A 27,445-nucleotide genomic window follows, 5' to 3' on the forward strand; every position below is an offset into this window, starting at 1 on the left:
TGTAATTCTCTTATTTTTATTTATTTATTTAATACTGTGTTTTAGGTGAAAGTTTACACAGCAATTTAGATTCCCATTCAACAATTCATACACAAATTGTTCCGTGACATTGGTTATAGTCCCTGCAATGTGTCAGCACGCTCACCATTTCCACTCCCTCCCTGCCCCGTTTCCATCCATCTAGCTTCCCTGCCCCTCCTTGCCTTCTCATCTTTGCTTTTGGGTAAATGTTGACCGGTTACGCGTAGTTGATTGTTTAGAGGAGTACATTCCTCGTGGGTGTTGTTTATTTTATAGGCCAATCTGTTCTATGGCTGAAAGGTGACCTCTGGGTAATTCTCTCATTTTAATGTCTCAGCTAGAGTTTGCAGCAAATGTACCTCTCAGCCAACTGGTAAAAGTTAAAAGCTCAGGCCTTTGGAAAAGGAGAGAGGAAGAACACATTAATGAGTTCTAATTACTGTCATCAGGTGTGGGCTGTTACTTTGGATATTGCAAAAGAGAGCTCACTCACAGTGCTCAGAGAACTGTCACAGGTACACAGAAACAAGAGTGACAGAACTGTCACAGGTGCATGGAAACAAGTGTGAGACAACTGCCAACAGGTGTGCTGAAACGAGAGTGAGACAACTGTCACAGGTGCATGGAAACAAGAGTGCAACAACTGTCACAGGTGCATGGAAACGAGTGTGACAACTGTCACAGGTCCATGGAAACGAGTAAGAGAACTGCCACAGGTGTGCTGAAACAGACAGCTGTCACAGGTACACAGAAACAAGAGTGTGAGAACTGTCACAGGTGCACGGAAACAGGAGTGAGACAACTGCCACAGGTGCACGGAAACAAGTGTGAGACAACTGCCACGGGTGCATGGAAACAAGAGTGAGAGAACTGCCAGGGGTGCATGGAAACAAGAGTGCGAGAACTGTCACGGGTGCATGGAAACAAGAGTGCGAGAACTGTCACGGGTGCACGGAAACAAGAGTGCGAGAACTGTCACAGGTGCGTGGAAACAAGAGTGAGAACTGTCACAGGTGTGTGGAAACAAGAGTGAGAACTGTCACAGGTGTATGGAAACAAGCTAGGTGGGTTGGGTTCATCTTTTGGAACATGCAGTGCAGTGAGTTACCTCATATAACCCTTCTAGCTATAGTCTTTGTAACTCCCACCAAGTGACTGGGTGGGACTATGCAGATGAGGTACTTGTGGCCCACCAAGGGGATTGGATAGCTTGCTAATAATATAAATAAAGTGCATGGTACCTTTGTGGGGGTACCAATTACCCATTGCTGTTGAGTCGATTCCAACTCATACTGACCCTACAGGACAGAGTAGAACTGCCCCCATAGGGTTTCTGAGGAATAGCTGGTGGATTCAAACTGCCGACCTTTTGGTTAGCAGCCAAGCTCTTAACCACTGTGCCATGAGGGCTCCAAATATTTGTGCTACCATGCATATAAGGCATATGGAACCCTAACAAGGGGGATTAGTCAGTTTTGCCGTCTCAATAGTCTTAAAAGAGAGCCAATTCCAGAGCAGAGAGGGAGACCTCAAAACTACCAAGAAGAAGAGATGGGAGTGGCGCACATCCTTTAGACCCAGGATTCCTGCACTGAGAACCTCTTCAACCCAGGGAGAGAGCTATAACACCAGAGACAGTGAGAAGCAGCGGCAGTGAAAACAGTGGCAGCAGAACCAGGAGACCGACGGGAGACGGTGCAGTGGGCTTCCCAGCCTGCAGAACGAGAAAGCTGAGCCTTCGGACAGGGGCCTTGCTGGTGGTGTAGGGTGCCTCTGGACACTTGGTGCAGCTAGGTTTGCTGACCCACGGAACTAGAGCAGAGCACCTTTGGGCTGAGGCTTAATGGCTGAGTGGGGTGCCTCTGAGCACTTATTGGCAGAGCTAAAAGAGCTTTTTAACACTTGTTGGAGTGGGGCAGAGGGCCAGAGGGAAGCATGCCTGCGATCGTGGCTGAGAAGAGGCTGGCCTGATGGGAGAACTGTTTCCTGAGCGTTCCTGAACCTGAATTGCTACCTGTTACTTCCCTAATAAACTTCATAACTGTGAGTATGGTCTTTGAGTTCTGTGTGGCCATTGCAACAAATTATCGAACCCAGCATAGAAGTCAGGTGCTATGGAAGGGATGGTTGGTGTCAGAATTGATAAAAAAAGGCTGCAGGGTGGAGGCATGTCTGACCTCTGCCTCATAGGAATCAGCCTTGGGCTGTTGATCTTGATTCTCCTTCCCCCTTGTGAAGTTAGAGGTCAGATGCTGCCGCCACACCATTATTACAGAGCTATTTCCCCTTAGACCCAGAATAGAGCTAGGCCAGCTCTAATACAGCGAACGCCCCCAAGATTCCTGCTGCCCTGAAGACCACCTGACTCAGAGCCCCCACACTGGGTCTACAACTGTGTCCCCAAGTGTTGAGATGTCCATGGTTAGGGAGGGTCGTCATGGTGCTGCCACACTTACTGCTCAGCAGTAAGGACCCTCCAGACTGTGGTTTCTGGCTCACCCTGTTGCTCTGAGGAGATGCCAGAGTACGTCATGCAGAAGACAGTCTGTAGGTTGAGCAGGTTGAGTTTCCCAGAGTCAGGGTGCTGCTCTGTGGGTGCACGGCCAGGTATTAGTGGTCCACCGGGCTCCATGTGTAGGAGGTCTTTCCACCACTTTAAAACAGTGCTTCTAAACCAGGAGTCCACAGGGACTTCGGATCTGTAAATTTAAAACCTCTGTGTTCACATTTATTTGTAAGCTTTCTCTAAAGAAGGCAACAGGATATTAATGCTTTGTTGTACTTTTTTATTCATAAGATTTGAGCTATAATCTGTGTTTTGAGATGAAGCTGATACTGCTCAGCCTCACAGGATGTGGTTGACATGCTGATTTCTCTAACTTTGGCTATGCCTGAACTCATCATGTGTGGTTTGGCCGCTCATTACTTTGGTTCTTTGTTTGCCTAGTAGAGCTCTCTGGCGGCCCTGTCCCTGGGAATAGGACGGCTGTAGACCCAGCCCAGCAGGCAGCTGGAAAGCAGTACGTTACAAATGTGGTGCAAAGTCAGCCAGCAGTTTTGTAGCCTCAATCTGATTATAGAGTTTTGACTATAACCTGAGTCTTCTCTCTGGTGGGTTCGTACCTTCAGAAACTCCACTTCTCGCTTCCTTCTTGGCAACGAGGTAACATAAAGCAAGAGCCCCCTCTGGGAACCAGACCCACATAGATACATCACTGGGAGTGGCAGTAATGGGGGTAGGGCAGATCCACGCTTACTTATAGAATCTTTATTGTGGAAGTTCACTGTAGGAAGAGCTCTGGTACTGTCCATCATCAGCCTGGATGTTGTCATCTTGGTGTGATCCGTCCTTTGTGGGCATTTGTAGTAATGAGATGATACTCAAATTACTGGGGGTGTGTGTGTGTGTGTGTTTGTGTGTGTGCGCGCGTCGGGGGTCATGGGGGAAGGAGGATCAGAGAGAAGCAACGAGCCCCACTACCGAAGATGAGACTTCTAACAAAGTCTTCACATTTAGAAACACAATCGAGAGCTTGTACTTGTGAAAGTCCCTGAATGAACTCGCTGCCTTGCAGCCCACAGTCTCCCCTCAGAGCCTGCTGTCTCGAGTCCCCAACCAGCTTTTGTGAACATTGGCCTTCTTGGCAGGTGTCTGCCGAGTGCCTTCTGAAGGTGTTTTAGTGGGAACTCCAGTCCTGCTCCAGGTGTTCTGCCCAACGCAGTGTTTCCTTCCCTCTTCTGGCAACCCTAAGAGGCAGGTGGGATATCCAGATGAGAAATGAGGTTTGGGAGAGGCTCACAACTTCTCCCAGGCCTCAGAGTTGTGGGATGTGAACTAGATCTGTCTGCTTCCAGGACCTCTGCTATCTCGCCACCTTCTTACAGGACATTTCATTCGTACACAGAAGTAGGACAGCCCACGGCTACCAACTCAATAGCCAGTCTTGTGTCATTGGTCCCTCACTTATTCCCCCCCACCAGGATTATTATTTTTTTTAATTTTTATTGTGCTTTATGTGAAATTTTGCAAATCAAGTCAGTCTGTCACACAAAAACTCATATACTCCTTGCTACATACTCCCAGTTGCTCTCCCCCTAATGAGACAGCCCTCTCCCTCCCTCCACTCTCTCTTTTCGTGTCCATTTCACCAGCTTCTAACCACCTCTACCCTCTCATCTCCACTCCAGGCAGGAGATACCAACATAGTCTCAAGTGTCCACCTGATCCAAGAAGCTCACTCCTCACCAGCATCTCTGTCCATCCTATTGTCCAGTCCAATCCTTGTCTGAAGAGTTGGCTTTGGGAATGGTTCCTGTCCTGGGCCAACAGAGGGTCTGGGGGCCATGACCATTGGAGTCCTTCTAGTCTCAGTCAGAACATTAAGTCTGGTCTTTTTATGAGAATTTGGGGTCTGTATCCCACTGCTCTCCTGCACTCTCAGGGGTTCTCTGTTGGGTTCTCTGTTGAGTTCCCTGTCAGGGCAGTCATCAGTTCCCCAAGGTTATTTTGAAGTACATCTCAGACACTGTATCATTGTGTTCGTAAATATTTCTGGGTTTGTCTTTAAAAAATAAGGACTCTTCTTTTTTAAAAAGTAACCACAATACTAAATGTCATGTAAAACAATAATTCCTTAATATTATCTAGAATCTCTTAGTGGCGCAAACAGTAATGTGCTCAGCTACCAACCTAAAGGTTAGCTGTTCGAGTCTACCCAGAGGCAACCTCAGAAGAAATGCCTGGTCATCTACTTGCCAAAAATTGACCACTGAAAACCTATGGCACACAGCTCCGCTCTGACATACATGGAGTTGTTGGGAGTCAGAGTTGACTTGATGGCACCTGGTTTTTTATTTTTTTGCGGGGTCGGGGGGGGCGCGTGGTGCTTTCATTATCGCATTACCCCTGGATGGCTGTTCACGACGCCTCAGTGACAGTCTCCACAAATGGCCTTTCTGCACGAAGTACAGGTTCTATGGTGATAAGAAAGTACGTAGGCTCTTGTTCTCTGTCTTGAGACACTTAGAAGCCCCGACCCATTCCAGTCTTCAGTCAGGCCCACTTGTCTGAGTCCACCTCCCACAGCTCCCAGAATGATGGCCCCACGTTTTCATGCTGACAGAACAGCCCCGGCCCTGGGCTGCCCACTGTGCACACCTGGCCTTCTGCCTTACAATGTCCTGCATAGAATGACTCTGCCCTCGGCGCTCTGCCTCTTACCATCGCCTCACACCCTCCTGACTCACCCTTCTATCACTTTGCCGCATCACTTACCCCTCTCCAGCTCCTGTAGTGTTCGTAGTGTTCAGGTTCTGCTGCTGCTCCTCTCGGTGACATTTTCCAGGCATGTGTGTAAATGTTCTTGGTCAAGTTGGCAAAGGGACAAATGCATTGCATAACTTTAAGAACACAAGATAAAGGTTTTTCTGTTCATTGTTCCCCTGCTGCTGCTGATAGGGAAGCTATCAGCAGCACTTATCAGACAAACCCTCCCCATCAGAACAGCTGATAGGGCACTGACGGAGGCACCCTTTGGAGTTGGAATGGCTTGACAAACATATTGTGCCTCTGGTGTATCCTGCATTAAGCTGGAAAAACTCAGGTGATTTATCAGTTCATGAAGGATGATAAGGTACTTACTTAGAGTTTATTTTAATATATTTTTAAATGGAAAATAAAATTTCTGTTTTTTACATGAGTAATGTGGTTATTTCTCATAATCACTGTGCTCTAAGTGACAGCCACAGCATTGTAAATGATTTTATTTTATGGCATTTTATGTTACATATATGTGTGTGTGTGTGTATATATATATGTACCCTCACACACACACACACAGAAACCCTGGTGGCATAGTGGTTGGGAGTTCGAATCCACCAAGTGCTCCTTGGAAACTCTATGGTGCAATTCTACTCTGTCCTGTAGGGTTGCTATGAGCTGGAATCGACTTGATGGCAGTTGGGTTTGGTTTTTGGTTTTATATACACATATGAATCCATTGCCATTGAGTTGATTCTGACCCATAGTGACCCTATGGGACAGAGCAGAGCTGCCTTATACCGTTTCCTAGGCTGTAATCTTTATGGAAGCAGACCAGCACATCTTCCTCCCTTGGAGCCACTGGTGTGTTTGAACCGCTGACCTTTAGGTTAGCAGCTGAACACTTAACCACTGCCCCACCAGGGCTCCAATATTTTATATATATGTATGTATACCAAAAACCAAACCCAGTGCCATCAAGTTGATTCCGACTCATAGCGACCCTATAGGACAGAGTAGAACTACCCCATAGAGTTTCCAAGGCGCACCTGGCGGATTCGAACTGCCTACCCTTTGGTTAGCAGCTGTAGCACTTAACCACTACGCCACCAGGTTTTCCATATATGTATGTATATATACACATATATTGAAAAAGCCAGGTGGGAATGTCAAATGGTACAACCACTTTGAAAATCGATTTGGCGCTTTCTTAAAAAGTTAGAAATAGAACTACCATATGATCCAGCAATCCCACTCCTTGGAATATATCGTAGAGAAATAAGAGCCTTTATACGAACAGATATATGCACTCCCATGTTTATTGCAGCAGTGTTTACAATAGCAAAAACATGGAAGCAACCAAGGTGCCCATCAACGGATGAATGTATAAATTATGGTATATTCACACAATGGAATACTATGCATCGATAAAGAACAGTGAGGAACCTGTGAAACATTTCATAACATGGAGGAACCTGGAAGGCATTATGCTGAGTGAAATTAGTCAGTTGCAAAAGGACAAATATTGTATAAGACCACTATTATAAGAACTTCAGAAATAGTTTAAATTGAGAAGAGAACATTCTTTTGTGGTTACGAGAGGGAGGAGGGAGGGAGGGTGGGAGAGGGGTATTCACTAATTAGATAGTAGATAAGAACTACTTTAGGTGAAGGGAAAGACAGCACACAATACAGAGGAGGTCAGCACAATTGGACTAAACCAAAAACAGAAGTTTCCTGAATAAACTGAATGCTTCGAAGGCCAGCGTAGCAGGGGCGGGAGTCTGGGGACCATGGTTTCAGGGGACATCTAAGTCAATTGGCATAATAAAATCTATTAACAAAACATTCTGCATATCCCACTTTGAAGAGTGGCGTCTGGGGTCTTAAACCCTAGCAAGCAGCCATCTAAGATGCATCAATTGGTCTCAACCCACCTGGATCAAAGGAGAATGAAGAACACCAAGGACACAAGGTGATTACGAGCCCAAGAGACAGAAAGGGCCACATGAACCAGCGACTACATCATCCTGAGACCAGAAGAACTATATGGTGCCTGGCTACAACCGATGACTGCCCTGACAGAGAACGCAACAGAGAACCCCTGAGGGAGCAGGAGAGCAGTGGGATGCAGACCCCAAATTCTCATAAGACCAGACTTGATGGTCTGACTGAGACTAGGAGGACTCCAGTGGTCATGGCCCCCAGACCTTCTGTTGGCCCAGGACAGGAACCATTCCCGAAGCCAACTCTTCAGAAATGGATTGGACTGGACAATGGGTTGGAGAGGGATGCTGGTGAGGAGTGAGCTTCTTGGATCAGGTGGACACTTGAGACTATGTTGGCATCTCCTGCCTGGAGGGGAGATGAGAGGGTGGAGGGGGTTAGAAGCTGGCAAAAAGGACACGAAAAGAGAGAGTGGAGGGAGAGAGCAGACTGTCTCATTAGGGGGAGAGCAATTGGGAGTGTGTAGCAGGGCGTATATGGGTTTTTGTGTGAGAGACTGACTTGATTTGTAAACTTTCACTTAAAGCACAATAAAAATTATTAAAAAAAAAAAAAAAAGCCAAATGAAACCCATTGCCGTTGAGTCAATTCTAATTCATCGCAATCCTACAGGACAGAGTAGAACTACCCCATTGAGTTTCTAAGGCTGTAATCTTTATGGGAGCAGACTGCCACATCTTTATCCTGCGGGGCAGCTGCTGGGTTCAAACCACTGACCTTTTGGTTAGCAGCTGAGCGCTTTAACCACTGTGCCAGCAGGGCTCCTTAAAAATATATATGGTGTGTGTGTGTGTGTGTGTGTGTGTGTGTGTGTATACACACAACATATATATATGCTGCTGCTGTTAGGTGCTGTCAAATCATTTCCTACTCATAGTGACCCGATGTCCAAAAGAACAAAACACTGCCCAGTCCTGCACCATCCTCACCATCTTTGCTGCATTTGAGCTCATTGTAGCAGCCACTACGTCAATCCATCTCGTTGAGGGCTTTCCTCGTTTTTGCTGACACTCTACCAATCATGATGTCCTTTTCCAGGGATTGGTCCCTCCTGATGACATGTCCAAAGTACATGAGAGACAAAGCCTCGCCATCCTCATTTCTAAGGAGCATTCTGGCTGTATTTCTTCCAAGACAGATTTGTTCATTCTTCTGAATGAACAAATGACCATGGTAATATTCAATATTCTTTGCCAACACCGTAATTTAAAGGCATCAGCTCTTTGGTCTTCCTTATTCATTATCCAGTTTTCTTAGGCATATGAGGCGATTGAAAATACCATGGCTTGGGTCAGGCACACCTTAGTCCTCCAAGTAATATCTTTGGTTTTTAACACTTTAAAGAGGTGTTTTGCAGCACATTTGCCCAATGCAGTATGTTTGGTTTCTTGACTGCTGCTTCCATGGGTGTTGATTATGGATCCAAGTAAAATGAAATCTTTGACAACTCCAGTATTTTCTCCATTTATCATGATGTTGCTTATTGGTCCAGTTGTGAGAAATTTTTTTTTTCTTAATTATATTTTGTTGTTGAGAATATACACAGCAAAACATACATCAATTCAGTAGTTTCTACAGGTACAATTTAGTGACATTGACTATATTCTTTGAGTTGTGCAGCCATTCTCTCCCTCCTTTTCTGAGTTAGTTCCTCCCTCATTAATGTAAACTCGCTGTCCCCCTAAGGTTTTTATCTGATCTTGTTAATTTGATCTCGTATAGGTAGTTCTTAAAAGAGAGCATAATGCTTAAGGCAGACCTTTTTTACTAGTTAAGGTAAACTTTTATTTGGTTTTAAGAAGACTTCAGGGGATGTTTTTGGTTTAAGGTTTAAAGATTATGTCAGGGCCATAGTTTCAGGGGTTTATCCACCCTCCATGGTTCCAGAAAGTCTAGAGTCCAGGAGAATTTGAAGTTATGTTCTGCATTTTTCCCCCTTTTGATCAGGATTTGTCTCTGGAACCTTTGATCAAAATGTTCAGTAATGGTAGCCAGGCACCATCCAGTTCTGTTCTTACGGCAAAGGAGGCAGTTGTTTGGAGAGGGAGTTAGCCACACATTTTGTATCTTCCTCCTATTCCTGACTCTCCTTCCTCTGTTGCTCCAGGTGAATAGAGACCAATCGTTGTGCCTTGGATGGTCACTTGCAAGCTTTTAAGGCTCGAGGCACTATGCAATGAACTAGGAGGTAGAACCAAAGCATTAAGCATGATATTAGGCCAGCTAACTAGGATCCCAGGAAACCATGACCTTAAACCACCAAACCAAGGAGCCGAATCCCATGAGGGGTTTGGTTGTACATAAGCACCCTCGGCAGCTATTCTTTTTTTGTGCTTTAGGTGAAAGTTGACAGCTTGTTATTTTCTTATTCAAAACTTTATACACATACTATTTTGTGACATTGGTTGCAATCCCCACAATGTGACAGTATGCTCTCCTTTCCATTCTGGGTTCCCTGTGTCCGTCCATCCAGTTCCTGTCCCTTCTGGTCTCCCCATCTTGCTTTTGGACAGGAGTTGCCCATTTGGTCTCGTATATTTGATTGAAATAAGAAGCACGTTCCTCATGTGCGTTAATTGTTTTATAGGCTTGTTTAATCTTTATCTGAAAAGTGGGCTTTGGGAGTGGTTTCAGTTCTGAGTTAGCAGAGTGTCCGGGGGCCATAGTCTCAGGGGTTCCTCCAGTCTCTGTCAGACCAGTAAGGCTGGTCTTTTTTGTGTGAATTTGAATTGTGTTCTACATTTTTCTCCCGTTCTGTCCGGGATCCTGTATTGTGATCCCTGTTAGAATGGTTGGTGGTGGTAGCCAGGCATCATCTAGTTCTGGGCTTAGGCTGGTGGAGGCTGTGGTTCATGAGGTCCTTTAGTCCTTTGGGCGGCTGTTCATTTGTTGTTGTTGTAAATACATCTAGCACACAACTCTTGCCAGTTCAACTTTCTACAGGTGTACAACTTACTGGCAGCACTTAGAACAATCGGCTGTGTAACTCTACCCTTAATTAATGTGAGTTTTCCATCACTGTAAACTGAAACTCAGTATTCCGTAAGCAATGACCTTCTCTTTCCCCCTCCCTCTCGTCCCTGGTAACTACTAATAAATTTTGGTCTCTGTATATTTGCCTTTTCTTGTCTTTGTATATAAGTGAGGGCATATAGTATTTGTCCTTTTGTGATTGGCTTATTTCACTCAGCATAATGTCATCAAACTTCTTGCTTATTAATACTGTAAGGAGGTCTTTTGCAGCAGATTTGCCTAATGCAATATGTTGTTTGACTTCTTGACTGTTGTTTCTGTGGGTGTTGATTGTGGATCCAAGTAAAATGAAATCCTTGACAACTTCAGTATTTTCTCTATATATTATGATGTTGCTCGTTGGTCTAGTTGTGAGGGTTTTTGTTTATGTTGAGGTGTAAACCATACTGAAGGCTGAGTCTTTGATCTTCATCAGTACTTCAAGTCGTCCTCGCTTTCAGCAAGCAATGTTCTATCACCGGTTGTTAGTGAGTCTTCCTCCGGTTCTGATGCCACATTCTTCTTTTTATCGTCCAGCTTCTTTGATTATTTGCTCAGCATATAGATGAAATAAGTATGGTGAAAGGATACAACTCTGATGCACACCCTTCCTAATTTTAAACCACACAGTATCCCCTCGTTCTGTTCAAACGACTACCTCTTAGTCTGTGTATAGGTTCCGTCCACATGAGCACAATTAAGTGTTAGGAAATTCCCATTCTTCACAATGTTATCCATAATTTGTTATCCACACAGTTGAATGCCTTTGCACAGTCAGTAAAACAGGTAAATATCTTTCTGGTATTCTCTGCTTTCAGCCGTGATCCATCTGACATCAGCAGTGATACACCCTCGTTCCATGTCCTCTTCTGAATCAGCTTGAATTTCAGGCAGTTCCCTGTAGATATACTGCTGTAACTGGTTTTGAATTATCTTCAGCACAATTTTGCTTGCCTGTGATAGTAATGATATTGTTTGATGATTTCCACTTTCAGCATTTTGGTTTATATGTATATATGTAAAATGTCTTAAGATGAACTCCTCCGCTTACTGATTTTTTTTTTCTTAACCTTCTCCCCAGCTAAAATGCATTCTTATTAAACCATAGGGAGCAGTACCCAAAGGAAATGCTACGAAGGAGTACATGGAGAGCCTGCAGCTGAAGCCGGGCGAGGTCATTTACAAGTGCCCCAAGTGCTGCTGTATCAAGCCGGAGCGTGCACACCATTGCAGGTACCCGCTGCTCTGGTGGGCTTGCACGGCACCACTTCTGCTATCCGTAGGCTGTGCCTGCACGAGGGGCCTGGGTAGCACCGCATGACTGCACTGGGGTATGAACCTAGGCTCTGTTCACAACTGTAGGTGCCCTCTCCTTTTCGTCATAGAGAGTTAAGTCCAAAGTCTAATGCCAGCTGAAGGCCTCAGAGCTTGCCAGCAGTTCTCAAACAGTGCAAGCTTGGGGTCCCTTTCAGCCAGAGGAGACTCACTGTGGGCCATGGCCAGAGGACGTGATGGAGCAGCCTCCTTTGTTTTGATGGCATGGCTGCCACAGGCTGGCGTCCATGTCCTCAGCATTTATCGGGCATGTCTTGCGAGGAGTCCAGTAGAAATGTTTAGCCTCCTTGCCTTCCCCATGGCCATTTGCCCTGCATCTGGGTCTTCCAGCCAGGTAGTTAGAGGGGTTTTTGTGCGTTCAGTTTTGCCCTGACCCGGTGTGACATTGCCATGTAGATGCTAGGTTCTTTGGGACATGCTCCCAAACATCAGTTATTATTTTATATATAGATACAGATTTTACATATAGATTATTTTTTTAAGGGAACATAAACAAAGTCCAGGTTATATATTTGTTCTCTGAGTACCCTCCTTTTCTTATGCTCTCCTGCTGGTTGTCCTTGAGTTTTGTATGCCTCCCTTTAGCTCTTCCTGCTCCTGACTCTTACATATTCTGTTTGCTTTAGAGAAGCTGGGCTGTGGCTATTTCTGAGATAGTAACGCCTGACAGTCTGGATTGGTATCTCCCATTCCTTGCATTCGTGGTTACAAGTCCCTGGAACAGAGTTCTTTCTTCCGTCCTTCCAGTGAAGGAGCAGAGCTGTGCTTAGAGCCTTTCTCATGGTGGGCATCACTTGCAGAGATGAGCAAATGAGGCTGAGCTGGAAGTCATTTAATGGAGAAAACGAAGAAAGGGAGTTTCCTCTAGTTGATGGCTAGGAAAAGTTTTCAAAGGCTCATTTCCACAGAGTTGGGCAAGAAAGTCAAAAAAAGATGAGATAGAAAGGACATGAGGGTCACCTGGGGTTGGGGCTGGGAGTGGGGAGCGACTGCCAATGGGCATGAAACTCCTTTTTGGGGTGATGGAAATGTTCCACAATTAGATCGTGGTGATGGCTGCACAACTCTGCAAATATACTCAGAATCATTGAATTGTACATGGAAAATGGTGGGTGTTTATGGTATGTAAGGTTTTTTTTTTTTAAGGTAAAAGTGGAGATTTTGTTTTTTGCTGGAGTAGACTTATACCCTGCAAGCTGGTGAAACTGGGAACAATATCGACAGGTGTGCCAGTGAACCAGAAGGTGATGCTGTTATAGACTGTATGCCTGGAGTTAGGAGATCTGCTGTCGCAGGTGTTTAGCTTGTTGTAGTTAAAGGTGCAAGCTATTTCTAAAAAATAATTGATAGCAAGTTAGCTGCTTAAAATACAACTGTAAAAACAATGGGTATGTAGTTGAGTGACTGCAGACGAATATGGTTTGAGTGGTAGAAATCATTTGAAGATACTGAGAAGTTTTCTTTCCCGAAGGCTTAAGTTCCGTTCTTGTTTTTTATTGGTGTAGACTTATAGCCTGCAAGTTGAACAAAACTGATATGTATGCACGATACAGTTCTAACTGGAAAGTCTGACAATTTACAAACTATGGTTCAGTGTAACTTTTTGGCTCTTAACCTACTATTCCACCAAATGTTCTCCTTAGGAAGCAGAAGACATTTGGATTAATTGAGAATCATCACCTTTCAATCAGTGTAGTCAGTCTGTGTTGTGGATATTGTTCCAATATGACTGATAGGTTAGAATATGTGCTCGAACTTGTCTGGCCTCAGGCTTTATTTGGCTGTCTTCCTCTGGCTTCCTCAGAGCCGGGAACACTAACACCAGACCTCTCCTTTTCAGTATATGCAAGAGATGCATCCGGAAAATGGACCACCACTGCCCCTGGGTGAACAACTGTGTGGGAGAGAAGAATCAGAGGTTTTTTGTGCTCTTCACTGTGAGTAAAAATGCATTTGTAGTGACTTGTATCAAATGTGGAACTCTAACTAGACTCTCGCATGGATTAGGGACACTTACTCTTAACATCAGACCGGTCTCCTCGTCAGCCTTTTCCCCAGGATGCAGACAGTGACGCTGGGCTGTGTTGCTAGAAAGTGGTCTCGTAGATGCTGTTTGTATTGTTTTAGGTGTGTGCTGTGGCTTAATTCTCTCTCCAGTGCTTTAAGGCACCATTGTTAATAGGATCTTCCTTAAGTGTTCTATAACGTATTTCCCTACTGTGTATTTTTCTAAAAAATTATTTTACTTGGTCCGATATGATCTCCTGTAGGCAACAGTAACTACCGCAGTTTATTCCTTCACTCATTAATTTTATTGACAAATGAAGTGGAGTAAACATAATACTGATCAGTCTTCGTTCTAGAAATATTCAGTTGCTTACAAGTAACAACCGATTTCCCCTTGTTCTAGATGTACATAGCTCTGTCTTCAGTCCATGCTCTGATTCTCTGTGGATTTCAGTTTTTTTCCTGTGTCCGAGGGCAGTGGACAGGTAAGTGGATGTTTTCTGTGTCGTTGCTAGAAGTGTGTGCTCTTGCATGAAGAGGGAAAAGGCTTTAAAGGAAGAAGTAAATTTTCTAGTTTTGAAGGAGATCCTTGCACCACTTCAGGAATTTGTTGGATTATTTTAGAAAAGACTATGGGTAAACCATAATATGCCTAGCCATTTTGCTAGTATAATGAAGCCATGTAACTTCTCCCTTAACCAATTATATTAATTTCTACTACCAACTGCCATCAAGTCGATTCCAACTCATAGTGACCCTGTAGGTCAGAGTAGAACTGCCTCATAGGGTTTCCAAGGCCGTAATCTTGACGGAGTCTGGTGGCGCAGTAGTTAAGAGCTCAGGCTGCTAACCAAAAGGTCAGCAGTTTGAATCCACCAGCTGCTCCTTGGAAACCCTACAGGGCAATTCTACTCTGTCCTATAGGGTCACTCTGAGTTGGCATTGACTTGACAGCAATGGGGTTTGGTTGTTTTTTGGACTCTATATGGATGGCAGTGGGTTTAGGTTTTTTTTGGATATGGAAGCAGATTGCCACATTTTTCTCCTATGGAGTGGCTGATGGGTTCGAACAGCCTACCTTTTGGTTAGTAACCGAGTGCTTAACTGCTATGCCACCAAGGCGCCTTATAATTTCAACTAAGTATTTTTATTTGCATCTTCCAGATTTTGAGACTAGTGGGAAATTAGTAGTATTCTCGCCAAGCTTGTCATTGATTTCTGGTTAACTAGCTAACCATAGCTCAGGGTGATCTTTTGCATTACTTAATAAGAGTGAGCAAGTGGAGTCACTGCTACGTTGATTGTCCAGCCATAGATGTGCAGACAGTCAGTGCAGAGCCTCACACCCTGGGGGCAGGCAGGGGTAGTCTCCTATGTGTATCCCTCCTGCAGAGGTCACACACAGGTGTAGGTAAGCATGGCTATTTCCTGGTTTTAATTGGATATAGTAAGCAACTTAACGTACATATGCAGTGTTGATAGAAATCGCAGTTAGTGAGGAAACTGGTGTGAATTTATTTTCTGGAAGGACCGGCCTCCTCTGCTCCTTGGTGAGCAACGCAGGTGTCTCCTTATAAAACAAGCACATTCTTCCACCTGAGCTAGGTGGAGGGTGGCCTGGGCCTGGGGTGATTTCTTGCCCGGGTCACATATCCCAGCACTCTGCGGTTTGGGATGTTCGTTATACTCTTATGTCCAGCCATAACGCACTTTCTCTTGTTCACAGAATGCAGTGATTTTTCACCACCAATAACTGTAATCCTGTTGATCTTCCTGTGCCTTGAGGGTCTTCTGTTTTTCACTTTCACTGCAGTTATGTTCGGCACCCAAATCCACTCAATATGCAACGATGAAACGGTATGCTTCCTTTTCTGCTGTCTGCCTAGTATTTGGTCCAAGCCTGAGTGAATGGGAAGTACTAATGCCCATGACAGATGCATGTGTCTGAACTCAGGAGATTAATTGGGATATTAATTGAACGGCCTCGATAAGCATAGACCAGCTCACTGTGTTCATTATTTTATTATGCACAGAGTGTATTCTAAGTATCAGTTTGATTTGAAAGTCAACGGAGCCAGACAATAGAGCCAGCAAATTCCCAGTTTCCGGGAGACCCAGCCCCCTGTAGTAGGTGAGTGAGGTCAGGGATCAAGTGCCTTCTTGGCCCTGGACATGCAGGCCTCGAGTAGGCACTCGGTAAATATTTGTACGGGGTAATGAATGGATAAAAGTGTCCGTGCCCTAGTGTGGAAAACCAGCTCCCTCCTGTTACCCTCGTGGCTGTCTGAGTTGTGGCCCCAGCTTGTGTCCCACGCAGGCCTTTCTGTCCTCTACCCCACCCTGCCTTCTCTGCTGTTGGTCTGGCCAACAGCTGCGGCCCAGCTGTGCTCACAGAGGCCGTGTGGGGTCTGGGTCAGGGACGAAGCAGGAACTTGCTTTCTCTTCCAGTTCTCAGTGACCCTTACGCTCTTCTGTGTGTGATCCTGACATGTGATGAGTAAAACACAGGCCAGTCTGTAGGTGCTGAGAGCAGGAGTCCAACCAGCTACTTAGAGTGTAAATGTAGAGGACTTTGGGTTGAACATAGATCTGCTAACTTGGCATATTGCCCTTGGTACTGGTGTTCTCCAGTCACATATTTCCACTTTCTCTATGCTGTTTATTTGGGTTTTAGAGGAGGGTTGATAAATAACACTGCTTCCATCTCCAAGTTTGGAACAAGATGCATATCTCAGACAATTATCAAAGAAACTCCGAGGGTCTGTAGTAGTGGGGTTGATGAAGTGCTCCAGCTTCTTTTTCCTGCCTTCACTAAGGACAGGGGAACATGTGCCCGAACTCCTCTCTTTCCGCCAGGGAGCATGTTCAGCAGAAGGGTCTTGAGTGGCATGGTCCATCTGTCTTGCTCTCTTGTATCGGGCCACCCCTAGTTTGGGAGTGCAATCGAAGTACAGAGTAGGTGGTTCAGAAGTATTCTCAGTGGAAGCACCACCTTCAGTTCTATCAAATTAGAAGGCATTTCTTAGCTGAGAGTTGCATGTGTAACTCAACATCAAGAGATTTGGTGCTGGCATGTGCAGAAAGAACTTTCTAGCACCTGGCATGTGGTTACCTATGCGGCTGCAAGGTCCCATTCGCTGTAGGTGATCATGCAGAGTTGTACTCGTCAGAGTCTCTAGGAGGAGTGGGCTATGGATTAAACCAGCAGATCACCGTGGTTACCAGCGCTTACCTCAGTTAGCTTTGTGGGCCTGGCCTCACTGCACTGTACGCATGTTCACTCTCTTTGCATTTGGTGCTCCTATTGCCCCACTGTATGAATGAGGAAACTGAGACACAGATGGGTTAAGTCACTTGTCCAAGGGCCCACAGTTTGCAGCTAATTGGTCTGAATTGGCTCCCAGCTATCTGGCTGGGTGCCCTCAGCGTGCTGGCCTCTGTGGTTGGTTTGGGGTTCCCATCATTACCTTGGAAGGTGGTGTACGGGCCATGTCCCTGTGGGGCAGTGTTTCTCAAGGTAGCAGCGCAGTCAGATCACTTTGGGTCCCACCCTAAGCCAACTGAATCTGAACCTTGGGGAGGGAGGACCCAGGCATCAGTACCTTTTAGAGTCTTTGAGTCTGCAGCCTTCTCTGCAGGGCTGTCTCCTCCTTGAAGTCCATACATGGGAGCAGCATTGACACTGGGCACACTCAGGCTGTGCACCACCTCCATGTGGCACAGGCACGTGTCTTCTCAGGACCCGATGCTCCAAAGCTCAAGCTGTATACCATCCCATGGGACACAGGTGCCCATCCACACAGCCTTCTCAGGATCCCATGCTCCAGAGCTCAACAGTGGGATCTTAGTAATACCTTGTCAGGACCCCAAGGTGATGTGAGGCCTTATTCATTCTGTTTGGGGTGTGAGGGAACATCTTTGTTATAATGTGGGATTCCTTTTTCTCTGTGCATGAATGTATCTTCTAAATTTAAGCAGAAATCATTCAGAAAATTGTAAACTGAGGTACAGACTTGGTTATCTGTATAATGCATTTTTTCTAGCTTGCGTGGGTGGCATGTCTGAGGAAGACAGTGAGCCTCTGTAGAAAAACGCAAACCCCTGTTCAAACTAGTTGGCTGTCAGGTGCGAGGTGGTTCTTGGGATATGCTGGGTTGCATATTGTTATCCCCGGTGTTCTGTGACAATGTCATGTTTATTGAAGCCCATGGGACTAAGAGTTGTGTTCGAAAGAATACAGCTGGATGAACCCCAGTGTTGGTTAAGAGCCCACCCAGGGGAATACTCTCATGGGGAAAGTTTTTATAGAAAGCCTCTCATGCCCGTGACTCAGGATATTACGTAGGAAACAGGGCTGACCGGCATGTGGATGCTGCCGCACTGGTATGAAGCATTACTGATGGAAGCTGACAGGAGACACAAGGCGGCCCAAGTGAGGCCCGGGGTCTTAATTAGCTGTGACAGTGAGCTGCTTGCCCACAAAGTTTTTCCTCTGTTCTGGGCGTCCTGGCCTGCACGGGAGGTTTTGGTCTGTCTTTGTGCCCAGTGGAGGGTGCTGAGCGAGTTGCCGCAGTGATGGGCAGGCACGGAGCCCATGCTGCTCTAGACATTGCACATCTTACCTGCCTTGTCTGCCCCACCTAAGACGGACCCACTCAGATATCCACCTTATCAACTGTGTCTTTTCAGGAGCATGCCTTTTCTAATTGGGAAAGAACGAACATTCCATCAAGAGATATACAGAGTCAGAAAGGGCAGGAGTAATAAGAGCAGTCAGCGTTCGTTGAACCTTGCCCTGCGCCTGGCCCAGGTGTGGTAGCTGCCAAAGCTTATGCCAATTGCCGGATCCAGGGAAGGGCACCTGCTCTGCTGCCTACTCAGAGCCCACACTTTGCTTGAATTCCTCGTCTTAAAATGAAATAGCTTAGGGCCACATAAACCAGAGACTACATCAGCCTGAGACCAGAAGAATTAGATGGTGCCCAGCTACAACCGATGACTGCCCTGGCAAGGAACACAACAGAGAACCCCTGAGGGAGCAGGAGAGCAGTGGGATGCAGACCCCAAATTCTCATAAAAGACCAGACTTAATGGTCTGACTGAGACTAGAAGGACCCCAGTGGTCCTGGCCCTCAGACCTTCTGTTAGCCCAAGACAGGAACCATTCCCAAAGCCAACTCTTCAGACAGGGATTGGACTGGACAATGGGATAGAAAAAGATGCTGGTGAAGAATGAGCTTCTTGGATCAAGTAGACACTTGAGACTAAGTTGGCATCTCCTATCTGGAGGGGAGATGAGAGGGTAGAGGGGTTTAGAAGCTGGCAGAATGGACATGAAAAGAGAAAGTAGAGGGAAGGAGTGTGCTGTCTCATTAGGGGTAGAGCAATTAGGAGTATATAGCAAGGTGTGTATAAATTTTTGTATGAGAGACTGACTTGATTTGTAAACTTTCACTTAAAGCAGAATAAAAATTAAAGAAACAGCTTTCTGCAGTTTGAGGTGTTGCCCCATTTGAAACACTCAGCCAAGCCTTTGTCTGTCGGGTGGTGCTGTCAACCTCTTGCTTTTCTTTTGGCTCCAGGAGATCGAGAGACTGAAAAGCGAAAAGCCCACGTGGGAGCGGAGGCTTCGCTGGGAAGGGATGAAGTCTGTCTTTGGGGGTCCCCCCTCACTCCTCTGGATAAATCCGTTTGTAGGATTTCGATTCAGGCGGCTGCAGATGAGAACCAGGAAAGGAGGCCCGGAGTTCTCTGTTTAAGGCTGCTTATCATGCTGGAACTTGCTCACATACTTTAAATTATTTATTCGGAGTCTGAAAGGGTATCAGCAGCTCATCTGTGACCAGTAGGGGAAACTGAACCTACACAAACCAATTGCTTGCAGCAAGCAGAATTTTATATATTTATAGTCACAGGTGGCAGATTTTCCAAACCAATAACTGGACGATGCTCTGACCAGCGTTCACCCATACGACTGGTGCACGGGGCGTGGCCACACCAAGAAGCCAAATGTCAGTATCTTCTTGCACAGTTAGGATTTTTGTTAAGAATACTTTGCGTTTTATAAGAAGCCGTTCGGGATGTTATATCGGTTGTTACAATCCTGTGAATGAGCTGCATTTTTCAGTCACGAAGAAGAAAAAAACCAACCCAGAAAACACGAATCCCCAGACTGGCCGCTCCAGGGAGTCCCTGTTTACCCGGGATTCACGAGTGCTCCCCGTGATCAGAGAGGGGCATTTACGTGGAAACACATCGTGGTCTTGATTCGCTCTGATGTTTACTTTGCACTGAAGTTGCAAAAGATCTGTGTGCCCGGAGCAGCCCTGGTGGGCTCCAGGTCCATGCCTGCTGCCTCCAGAAGTGGCATTCTTCAACCCTTTCAGCATATCCCATGTGCGTGCGTGTATGTGCGTGTGCGTGCCCTTGTGTTTTGAAACCAGCGGTGTTGTTGAGACGATATAACATTGAGTGGCTGCGAATGGCAAACAAGCTATTTTTTAGAAACCGACGTTTCAGGGAAGAGGGGTGAGCTGCTACGGTGCCCTCCTCTGGCAGGCTCACTGTGAATGAGCTGCTGCAGTGCCCTCCTCTGGTGGGCTCACTCTGAATGTATTGCAGATTGGAGAATATCTCTATCCAAAGAACAGTCATTCCCATGTGGTCCTGTATTTCCCTCCTGTTTTCGTTTTATTTTCAAATCTTAAGTACGTGAGGGCCTTAGAATGGATTTTTTTGTCTCCAGATGAGCAGTATAATAATGGCACCCTCGTAAGTGAAGAGCAAAGTCTTGTGGTGGCCTCGAACTTTGTGCAGCTCCATGCTGTGATGCCGTCATTGCTGTGCAGGAGAGGGGAGGCATGCCAACGGTGAAACACCACAAGAAACAAGGTGTTTGCCTGGTGACACCTCTGAGAAGGGGAGGGGACCGCAAGGCCACCCGCCCTCTGGCAGGGGCAACTTTGTGCCTTGGTTGCAGGTGACAGTAGAAGACCAGAGTGAAAGCACTGAGCCAGGTGAAGAATAATCAGAGTGACAACAGCCTGTTTGATCTTGAATGTCATTTATGTTTGCTTTTCTACCCACCACACAAGTGATAAAATAGGGACCTTGATGCAGAACTTAAAATTACTCCAAAAAGCAAACGCTCTCCTCTCGGGGAACTTGCCTTAACCCTGCCTGATTTGTGCGGTTGATAGCAGATTCCAGAGGTCTTCCTTCAAGTTCGCCTCCCATGCTAAGAAAAGCTGGTGTTTCCCTCCTGTTCTGTTTACCTGTGGACTGTTTTATTATTATTTTTTTTTAATTAATCTGTACCCGATCCTAATCAGGGCTTATACCACTGTTGATGCAAAATCACAAAAGGACCTACTTGATTTACCATTGGTAGCTAAGAACAAAACTGTGTGATGATTTTGAAATGGAACAAATCACTGGGGAAATGTGCGAGCTATTGGGAACGGACGTCACAGCCAGAGGAACAAGAGCACCTGTTGTGGGTGACCAGGAGATTGTCTTGCATATCCATTTGCACACCTGTTGTCTGGGTTGGACATGTGTATTGGGCTTCAATGTGAGGCTTTTAATAAGTGTATGTTGTTTATCAATAAACAAATTATTGAAGTGGTTGAATCCTGTAAGTCTTGGCAAAGTTGTGCAAGTCCAGTATACTTGCCTTTTCAGCCTCTTCTTTCAATGTAACTTTTATATGAAATAAAGTAACCAATTGACAGTTCTCAGAGACTTGATGAAGTGGCAGAAGTTCTTCATGGATGTCAGTGCGTCTTCGGTGGCTGGCCTGTCTTTCCTGTCCTCGGTACTGTCCTCAGCCCCCCGGTAGTCCTAGTCAGGCCAGTGCTGTTTCCCGACCTCTGAGTGCTTTAGTGCCGGTGATGGACTGCAACATCCCCTCCAAACCCTGGTCAGTCAGGTGTTACTCTCCCTGACTCGCCACACCCACATCCTACTGTTCTCTGGCTGTTTGATTGTAAATGGACTTGCATCCAGGGTCTTAGTTATCTAGTGCTGCTGTAACAGAAATACCACATGTGGGTGACTTTAACAAACAGAAATTTATTCTCTCACAGTTTAGGAAGCTAGAAGTCCAAAATTAGAGCACGGGCTCTAGGGGAAGGCTTTCTCTCTCTGCCAGCTCTGGAGAAAGGTTCTTCTCTGAGCTTCTGCTCCTGGACAGTCTCCATGCTGCTGGGCATCTCTCTTCCCCCATCTCTGCTCTCACACTTGTTTCAATCTCTTACATCTCAAAGGAGATTACTCAAAACACACCCTACAGTAACCCTGCTTCATTAACATAACAAAGACAACCCATTCCTAAATGGGATTATAACCACAGGCATAGATGTAGGATTTACAACACATATTTTTGGGGGACACAATTTGTAACATTCCATCCTTCTGTGCCAGAAATTCATGTCCTTCCCACATGCAAAACATATTCACCCCATCACATCACCCCAAAAATCTTAAATCAGCTCCACGTCTAAAATCTCATCTGCTGAATCATCTAAATCAAATATGGGTGAGACGTTAGGTGTCTTCCATCCTGGGGCAAAATCCTCTTCATGTGTGAACGTGTGAAATCTAGACTACAAGTTACCTGTTTCTAAAGTACAGTGGTGGAACAGGCACAAGGTAGACATTTCCACTACAAATGGGAGAAATTGGAGGGAAAGCAGGGATAATGGGGATCCAGCAAGTCCAAAAACCAACAGAACAATTTACTTTAGCTCTCAAGACTTGAAAATAACCCTCTGTTCTCTAAGACCACCTGGGCAATGCTTCTGCCCTCCAGACTCTGAGTGTTGGCCATGTCCCCTAGATTCTGGATGGAAGCCCCTCAGCCCTGGGCTTCAGCTCCACCTTCTAGGCCCACTGGGACAGTAACTCCGCTTCCCCGGCTTTGGGTGGCCCCATGCTCCTAGTCCAGCTGAGTGGCAACCCCACCCCCTTGGCCCTGGCAGGCCCCGTTGTTTTGCCCCTTGGGCATGGCAGCCCCACACCAGAATTGAATTGGAGAAGATCCGACTCTGAAACCTAGAAGGCTATGGCCCCACCCTTTGAAATCGAGAAGGCCCTGCTTCCTGTGGTCTTTCCAACAGATCTGCTGATCTCCAAGCTGTTCCAGGGATGGTCCTTTTCTTTTCTTGGAGAACAACAGATGTAGCTTCTTTGGCTTGTTTCCTGCCTGTACAATTCCAAGAGGCAGACAGCATTCTTGTCTTTCATTTTTTCTCTGTCCCCTTCAGTCTAAGCTGATGGGTTTCTGCTGTGGTAGTTGGTTAGCTCCATCAGTCACAGGCTTAGTCTCTTTAACAAAAGGTCATGTAGCCATATCCTTGGTGTTAATTCTAGGAAACGTGTCCTTAGTTTGTACAATAGAATCTTCCAAATCTTTGAGTTTTGTTTTCATTTTTAAGTCCATCTCTTTCCTCTTGCGCTTTACCATAAGCAGCAAGGAGAAACCATGTGACCCCTTTTAAGATCTTGCTTAGAAATCGTCTCAGCCAAATATTCAAGTTCATCACTTACAAGTTCTGCAGTCCAACAAACATTTGAACGTAATGTAAACAAGTTCTTTGCCACTACATAAAAAGCAACACCCTTCCTGCCTTGTCCCATCACATGCTCATCATTTTAAAGCATCCCCAAACCCCCCAAAACAAACCCATTGCCGTCCAGTCGATTCTGACTCATAGTGACCCTGTAGGACAGAGTAGGACCGCCCCACAGGGTCTCAAAGGCTGTAATCTTTACGGGAGCAGACTGCCGTATCTTTCTTCTGAAAATCTCACCAGAAACATTTCTAGCAACATTCTGTTGCTGGCGCCATATGTATTCCCTGAGACAATAGAGACTCTATAGCTCTCCTCGCTTCCTTCTGAGCCCTCATCCAGAATTGCCTTTGATGTCCATAATTCTACCAACAGTCTTCAAAGCAAGCTAGGCTTTTGGTATTAAGTACCTTAAAACTCTTTCAGCTTCTACCCATTACCCACTTCTAAAACCACTTACACATTTTTAGGTATCTGTTGGAGCAGCACCCCATTCCCGGTACCAAATTCTTAGTAATCTAGAGCTGCTGCTATAACAGAAATACCAGGAGTTGATGGCTTTAACAAATAGATTTATTTTCTCACAGTTTTAGGAGACTGGAAGTCCGAATTCAGAGCTCCAGCTCTAGGGGAAGGCTTTCCCTTTTTGTTAGCTCTGGAGGAAAGTTCTTGTCTCTTCCGAGCTTCTGCTCCTGGGCAGTCTTCATGTGGCTTGGCATCTGTCTTCCCCCATCTCTGCTTCTGTTTGCCTGTTTAATCTATCTCAGAAGAGATTGACTCAAGAACCCCCTACCGCTAATCCTGCCTCATTAACATAACAAAGACAACCCATTCCAAGTGAGATTATAATCACAGGCATATAACCAAAACCCGTTGCCATAGAGTTGATTGCGACTCATGGAAACTCCATAGGACAGAGTAGAACTGCCCCATAGGGTTTCCAAGGAGCAGCTGGTGGATTTACACTTGACAACCTTTTGGTTAGCAGCCGAGGTCTTAGCCACTGCGCCACAGGGCTCCAACCACAGGCATAGAGGTTAGGATTTACAGCACATATTTTGAGGGGGAGACAATTTAACCCATAACATCCAGTTACTTTGTCCTAAGCATCTGTGCAATCATTTTTCTAGCTCACAGAAAAGTAAAAAATATGAAAAAAATCTCTACCATCCAATCTTTCGTACGTACCACTTCATTTTAGTCATTCCACAAATGTGTCTAATGTTTGCACTGTCAGGGCCCCCTCACAGGTATATGGAGAAGGGGACCTCATACAGCCGAGGAGGGAAGATGGCCAAGTGTGCACATAGCCAGAAACACAGGCCTGTGGGGCTGGGTCCTCCCAAGAGCTCCTAATGGGGAGAAGCAGGCCTGGCTGGGGTGACCTGAGGATGCTGCCTTCCAGCCAGAATTACAGGAACAAACCCAGGGGGACAACAGAGGCTTGGAAGGAGCCCTGTGAGTGCCTGCCATCATCATCACTACCATCTGTTGAGGGCCTTCTGTGTGCTGGTACTGAACCTTCCCAGCAACCTTGTGAGGTGGGTATTAGTAACCCCACTATGTATTGGCCGGAACCAGGACCCCAAAACATGTCTGTTCAACTTGCAGCCCATGTTCTTAACTACTGAATCACACTACCCCTTCGTATAGCAATCTGGAAACTTCTAAGGATGTGCTGATGGGCCTGGAAAAGCAGGGCTGTGTAACTCTGATTATCCGAGTCTGGGTGCAGGTGCTGGATTGGCCAGCAGGACAGGAGTGGGTGGTGAGTCTCAACCTTGCTGATGGGGGCTGAAGGAGGTGGCACATCACTGGTCAGGGTTCTTGGGGTGGGGAAGTGGGGTCGGGGAAGGGTCCCTGAAGCAGCATCAGCCTCCCCTGGAGCTTCTTATTAAGCTTGCTTAACCTGCATCATTATCTCCATTTTACAGATGGGGAAACTGATGTGCAGAGAAGGTGCTCAGGAGCACATAGCTACCACCCGGCGACTGTATTACGTTTAACATGATTAACATAAGCTATTTAATAATAATTATGAAAATAGTGAATTATAATGGCAACTACAATAAACAATTATTAGACAATAATCTTAAGTAATTATATTTAACAACAGTTATCTAATAATTATTATTTTAACTGCAATTATAATGGCAAAGGTTTATGGTAGGGGCTGACCTCTGGCTCACCTGATTCTGCAAGGCAGCTTTAGGACCTGGGATGTGCTTGGTCCCTTCCACAAGAATCAAGAACTGCTGTTTCATAGACTTGCACATGTCACTGATGGTGGCCGCCTTGGTGGACATGGTGAGGTGCACATAGGGCTGGGGGCTGGTACCACAGGGAGAGAAGGGTTGGCCTCTCAGCTTGGCATCTGTGAAATGTCCACCAGAGGGCGCCACGAGACAGCAAATGTCCACACTGCCCAGGTCACAAAACCAGGTTTACAGTGGGCTCATGCATCCAGTCATCCCACAGATATTTATTGAACACCTACTATGTGCTGGTGAGACCTCTCCCGTCAAAGGTGAAGACAGTCCATAGACACAAATACAAGACACTGAATATAGAATTACATATTGTGGTCAGTGCTGTGAACAGTGGCAAGGAGAGAGGGACATCAGAGGGGCCCCAGGAGGGGTAAAGAGGGATGAGTGGTGGAGGCAAGGCAACAGCATGTGCAAAGGCCCTGAGGCAAGCAAGGGCTGGGGATGGGGGGTTGCTGCACACCCATTGTGGGTGTGATTTTTCATTTCTTTAAAGGCAGTGTGGGATTAGACCTGGTTAAACCACACAGTGCTAGGGCTAGAAGAGTTCATCAGAGTTTTAGAGAAGGCACTGAGGGTTAACACGTGCTGAGGGCCACCGGGCTGGGAGAGGTTGGAGACTCATCAAAGCACGGTTTCATGAACGGGACTTAGGACTCTCATGCGTTTCCCAGGCCATTGCTCCCAAAGCACAGCAGAGCAGACATGAAGCAGGCCTCTTGAAAATGAGAAACTTCAGAGACATTTCCTCTTGGATGGGTCATTGGGAGTTCTTAGGTGGATGAGGAGCATGTTTGGAGGCGGGGTAGCATCTGCCGTGAAAATCCACCCTGGTATGAGTGGCCAGGAGGGTCTGTGCTGGCCCTTCTCTGCCAGGGTGAGACCCAGCCATCCACAGCATGAAGGACAGCTGCTGCTAGGTGGCCTTGAAAGTCAGCGGTGGCCCAACCCTGTGAAGTCTCCAGAACCCCCTGCATCAGAATCCTGGGCACAGCCCCCAGAAAATGGGGTTCAGCAGCGGGGTCAGGCCTGGGAATTGGCATTTTAAGCCAAGGGCCTTGGGGCAGAAGAGCTGTTGGCAAACACCCCAGTGTGTCACAGAAAGAGTTCCACCCAAAATGGTTAACACAGGTTTCTTAAGCTCAGCACTGCTGACATTTGGAGCTGGGTCATTCACTGAGGTGGAGGCTGCTCTGGGTGTTATGAGATGTTGAACAGCATCCCTGGCCCCCACCCACGAGATGCCGGTGCACCTCTCCAAGTTATGACAACTAAAAATGTCTCTGGATTTGGCCAGATGATCTCGGATGGGGGTAGAGGGCAAAAACCAAAAACCCATTGCTATGGCATCAACTATGACTCATAGTGACCCTATATGACAGAGTAGAATGGCCCCATAGGGTTTCCTAGGCTGAAATCTTTACAGAAGCAGATTGCCAGGTCTTTTCTCCACGGCTGGTGGGTTTGAACCACCACCCTTTCAGGTAGCAACCAAGCGCTTAACCACTGTACTACCAGGGCTCCTTGGTTAACATCCACTGCCCCTGAAAGCCGAGAGACCAGGCCCTTCCACGAGGTTCCTCTGTGAAGCAGGTCTGAAAAGGAAATCCGGTTGAAAGAGCCAGGCGTGACTACAGCTCTTTAGCCATGTGACCACGGCCAGTGCCTGCTCCTCCCTGTGCCTCAGTCCCCCGTCTGTAAAATGGACATCATTACAGTTCCTATCTTATGGAGCTGTTGGGAGAATTAGAAATAGCAAATCATAAAGAGCTGACCAGGATGCTGAGCACATAGCAGGCACTTGAGAAATGGTAGTGATTGTTATAGGATGATCTGGGAGGGCTCTGCAGCCGAGGCCTTAGGCTAGACCCAGCGTACACATTCCTCATCCATCTTGTTTACCCTTTTCTTGGGTTTTCTGGACTGACGGTATCCTCAATTAAGATAGTCCTGCATGTTTTTTT

The 27,445-nt window shown here is 46.2% G+C and overlaps 1 protein-coding gene across 2 annotated transcripts in view; it reads left to right on the forward strand.

Annotated features, from left to right (window-relative positions):
• The window catches only part of ZDHHC7 (zinc finger DHHC-type palmitoyltransferase 7), a 36,558-nt gene extending 13,861 nt beyond the window's left edge, over positions 1 to 22,697 (forward strand). Inside the window, exons 4-9 of one of the 2 annotated variants that reach the window (XR_002787722.2) lie at positions 11,409 to 11,533; positions 13,476 to 13,572; positions 14,046 to 14,127; positions 15,369 to 15,499; positions 15,676 to 15,773; positions 19,225 to 19,335. Coding sequence is in view for 1 of the 2 variants with exons in the window: in XM_003418079.4 (XP_003418127.1) it covers positions 11,409 to 11,533; positions 13,476 to 13,572; positions 14,046 to 14,127; positions 15,369 to 15,499; positions 19,225 to 19,401 (612 nt within the window). In the remaining variant the exon portion in view is untranslated. Of the gene's footprint in view, positions 1 to 11,408; positions 11,534 to 13,475; positions 13,573 to 14,045; positions 14,128 to 15,368; positions 15,500 to 15,675; positions 15,774 to 19,224 lie in introns of both variants that reach the window. The other variant, XM_003418079.4, reaches the window with a different exon arrangement.
• Positions 22,698 to 27,445: the final 4,748 nt, after the last annotated feature.

Source organism: Loxodonta africana, chromosome 21 (assembly GCF_030014295.1).
Source record: "Loxodonta africana isolate mLoxAfr1 chromosome 21, mLoxAfr1.hap2, whole genome shotgun sequence".
Classification (NCBI taxonomy): Eukaryota; Metazoa; Chordata; class Mammalia; order Proboscidea; family Elephantidae; genus Loxodonta; species Loxodonta africana.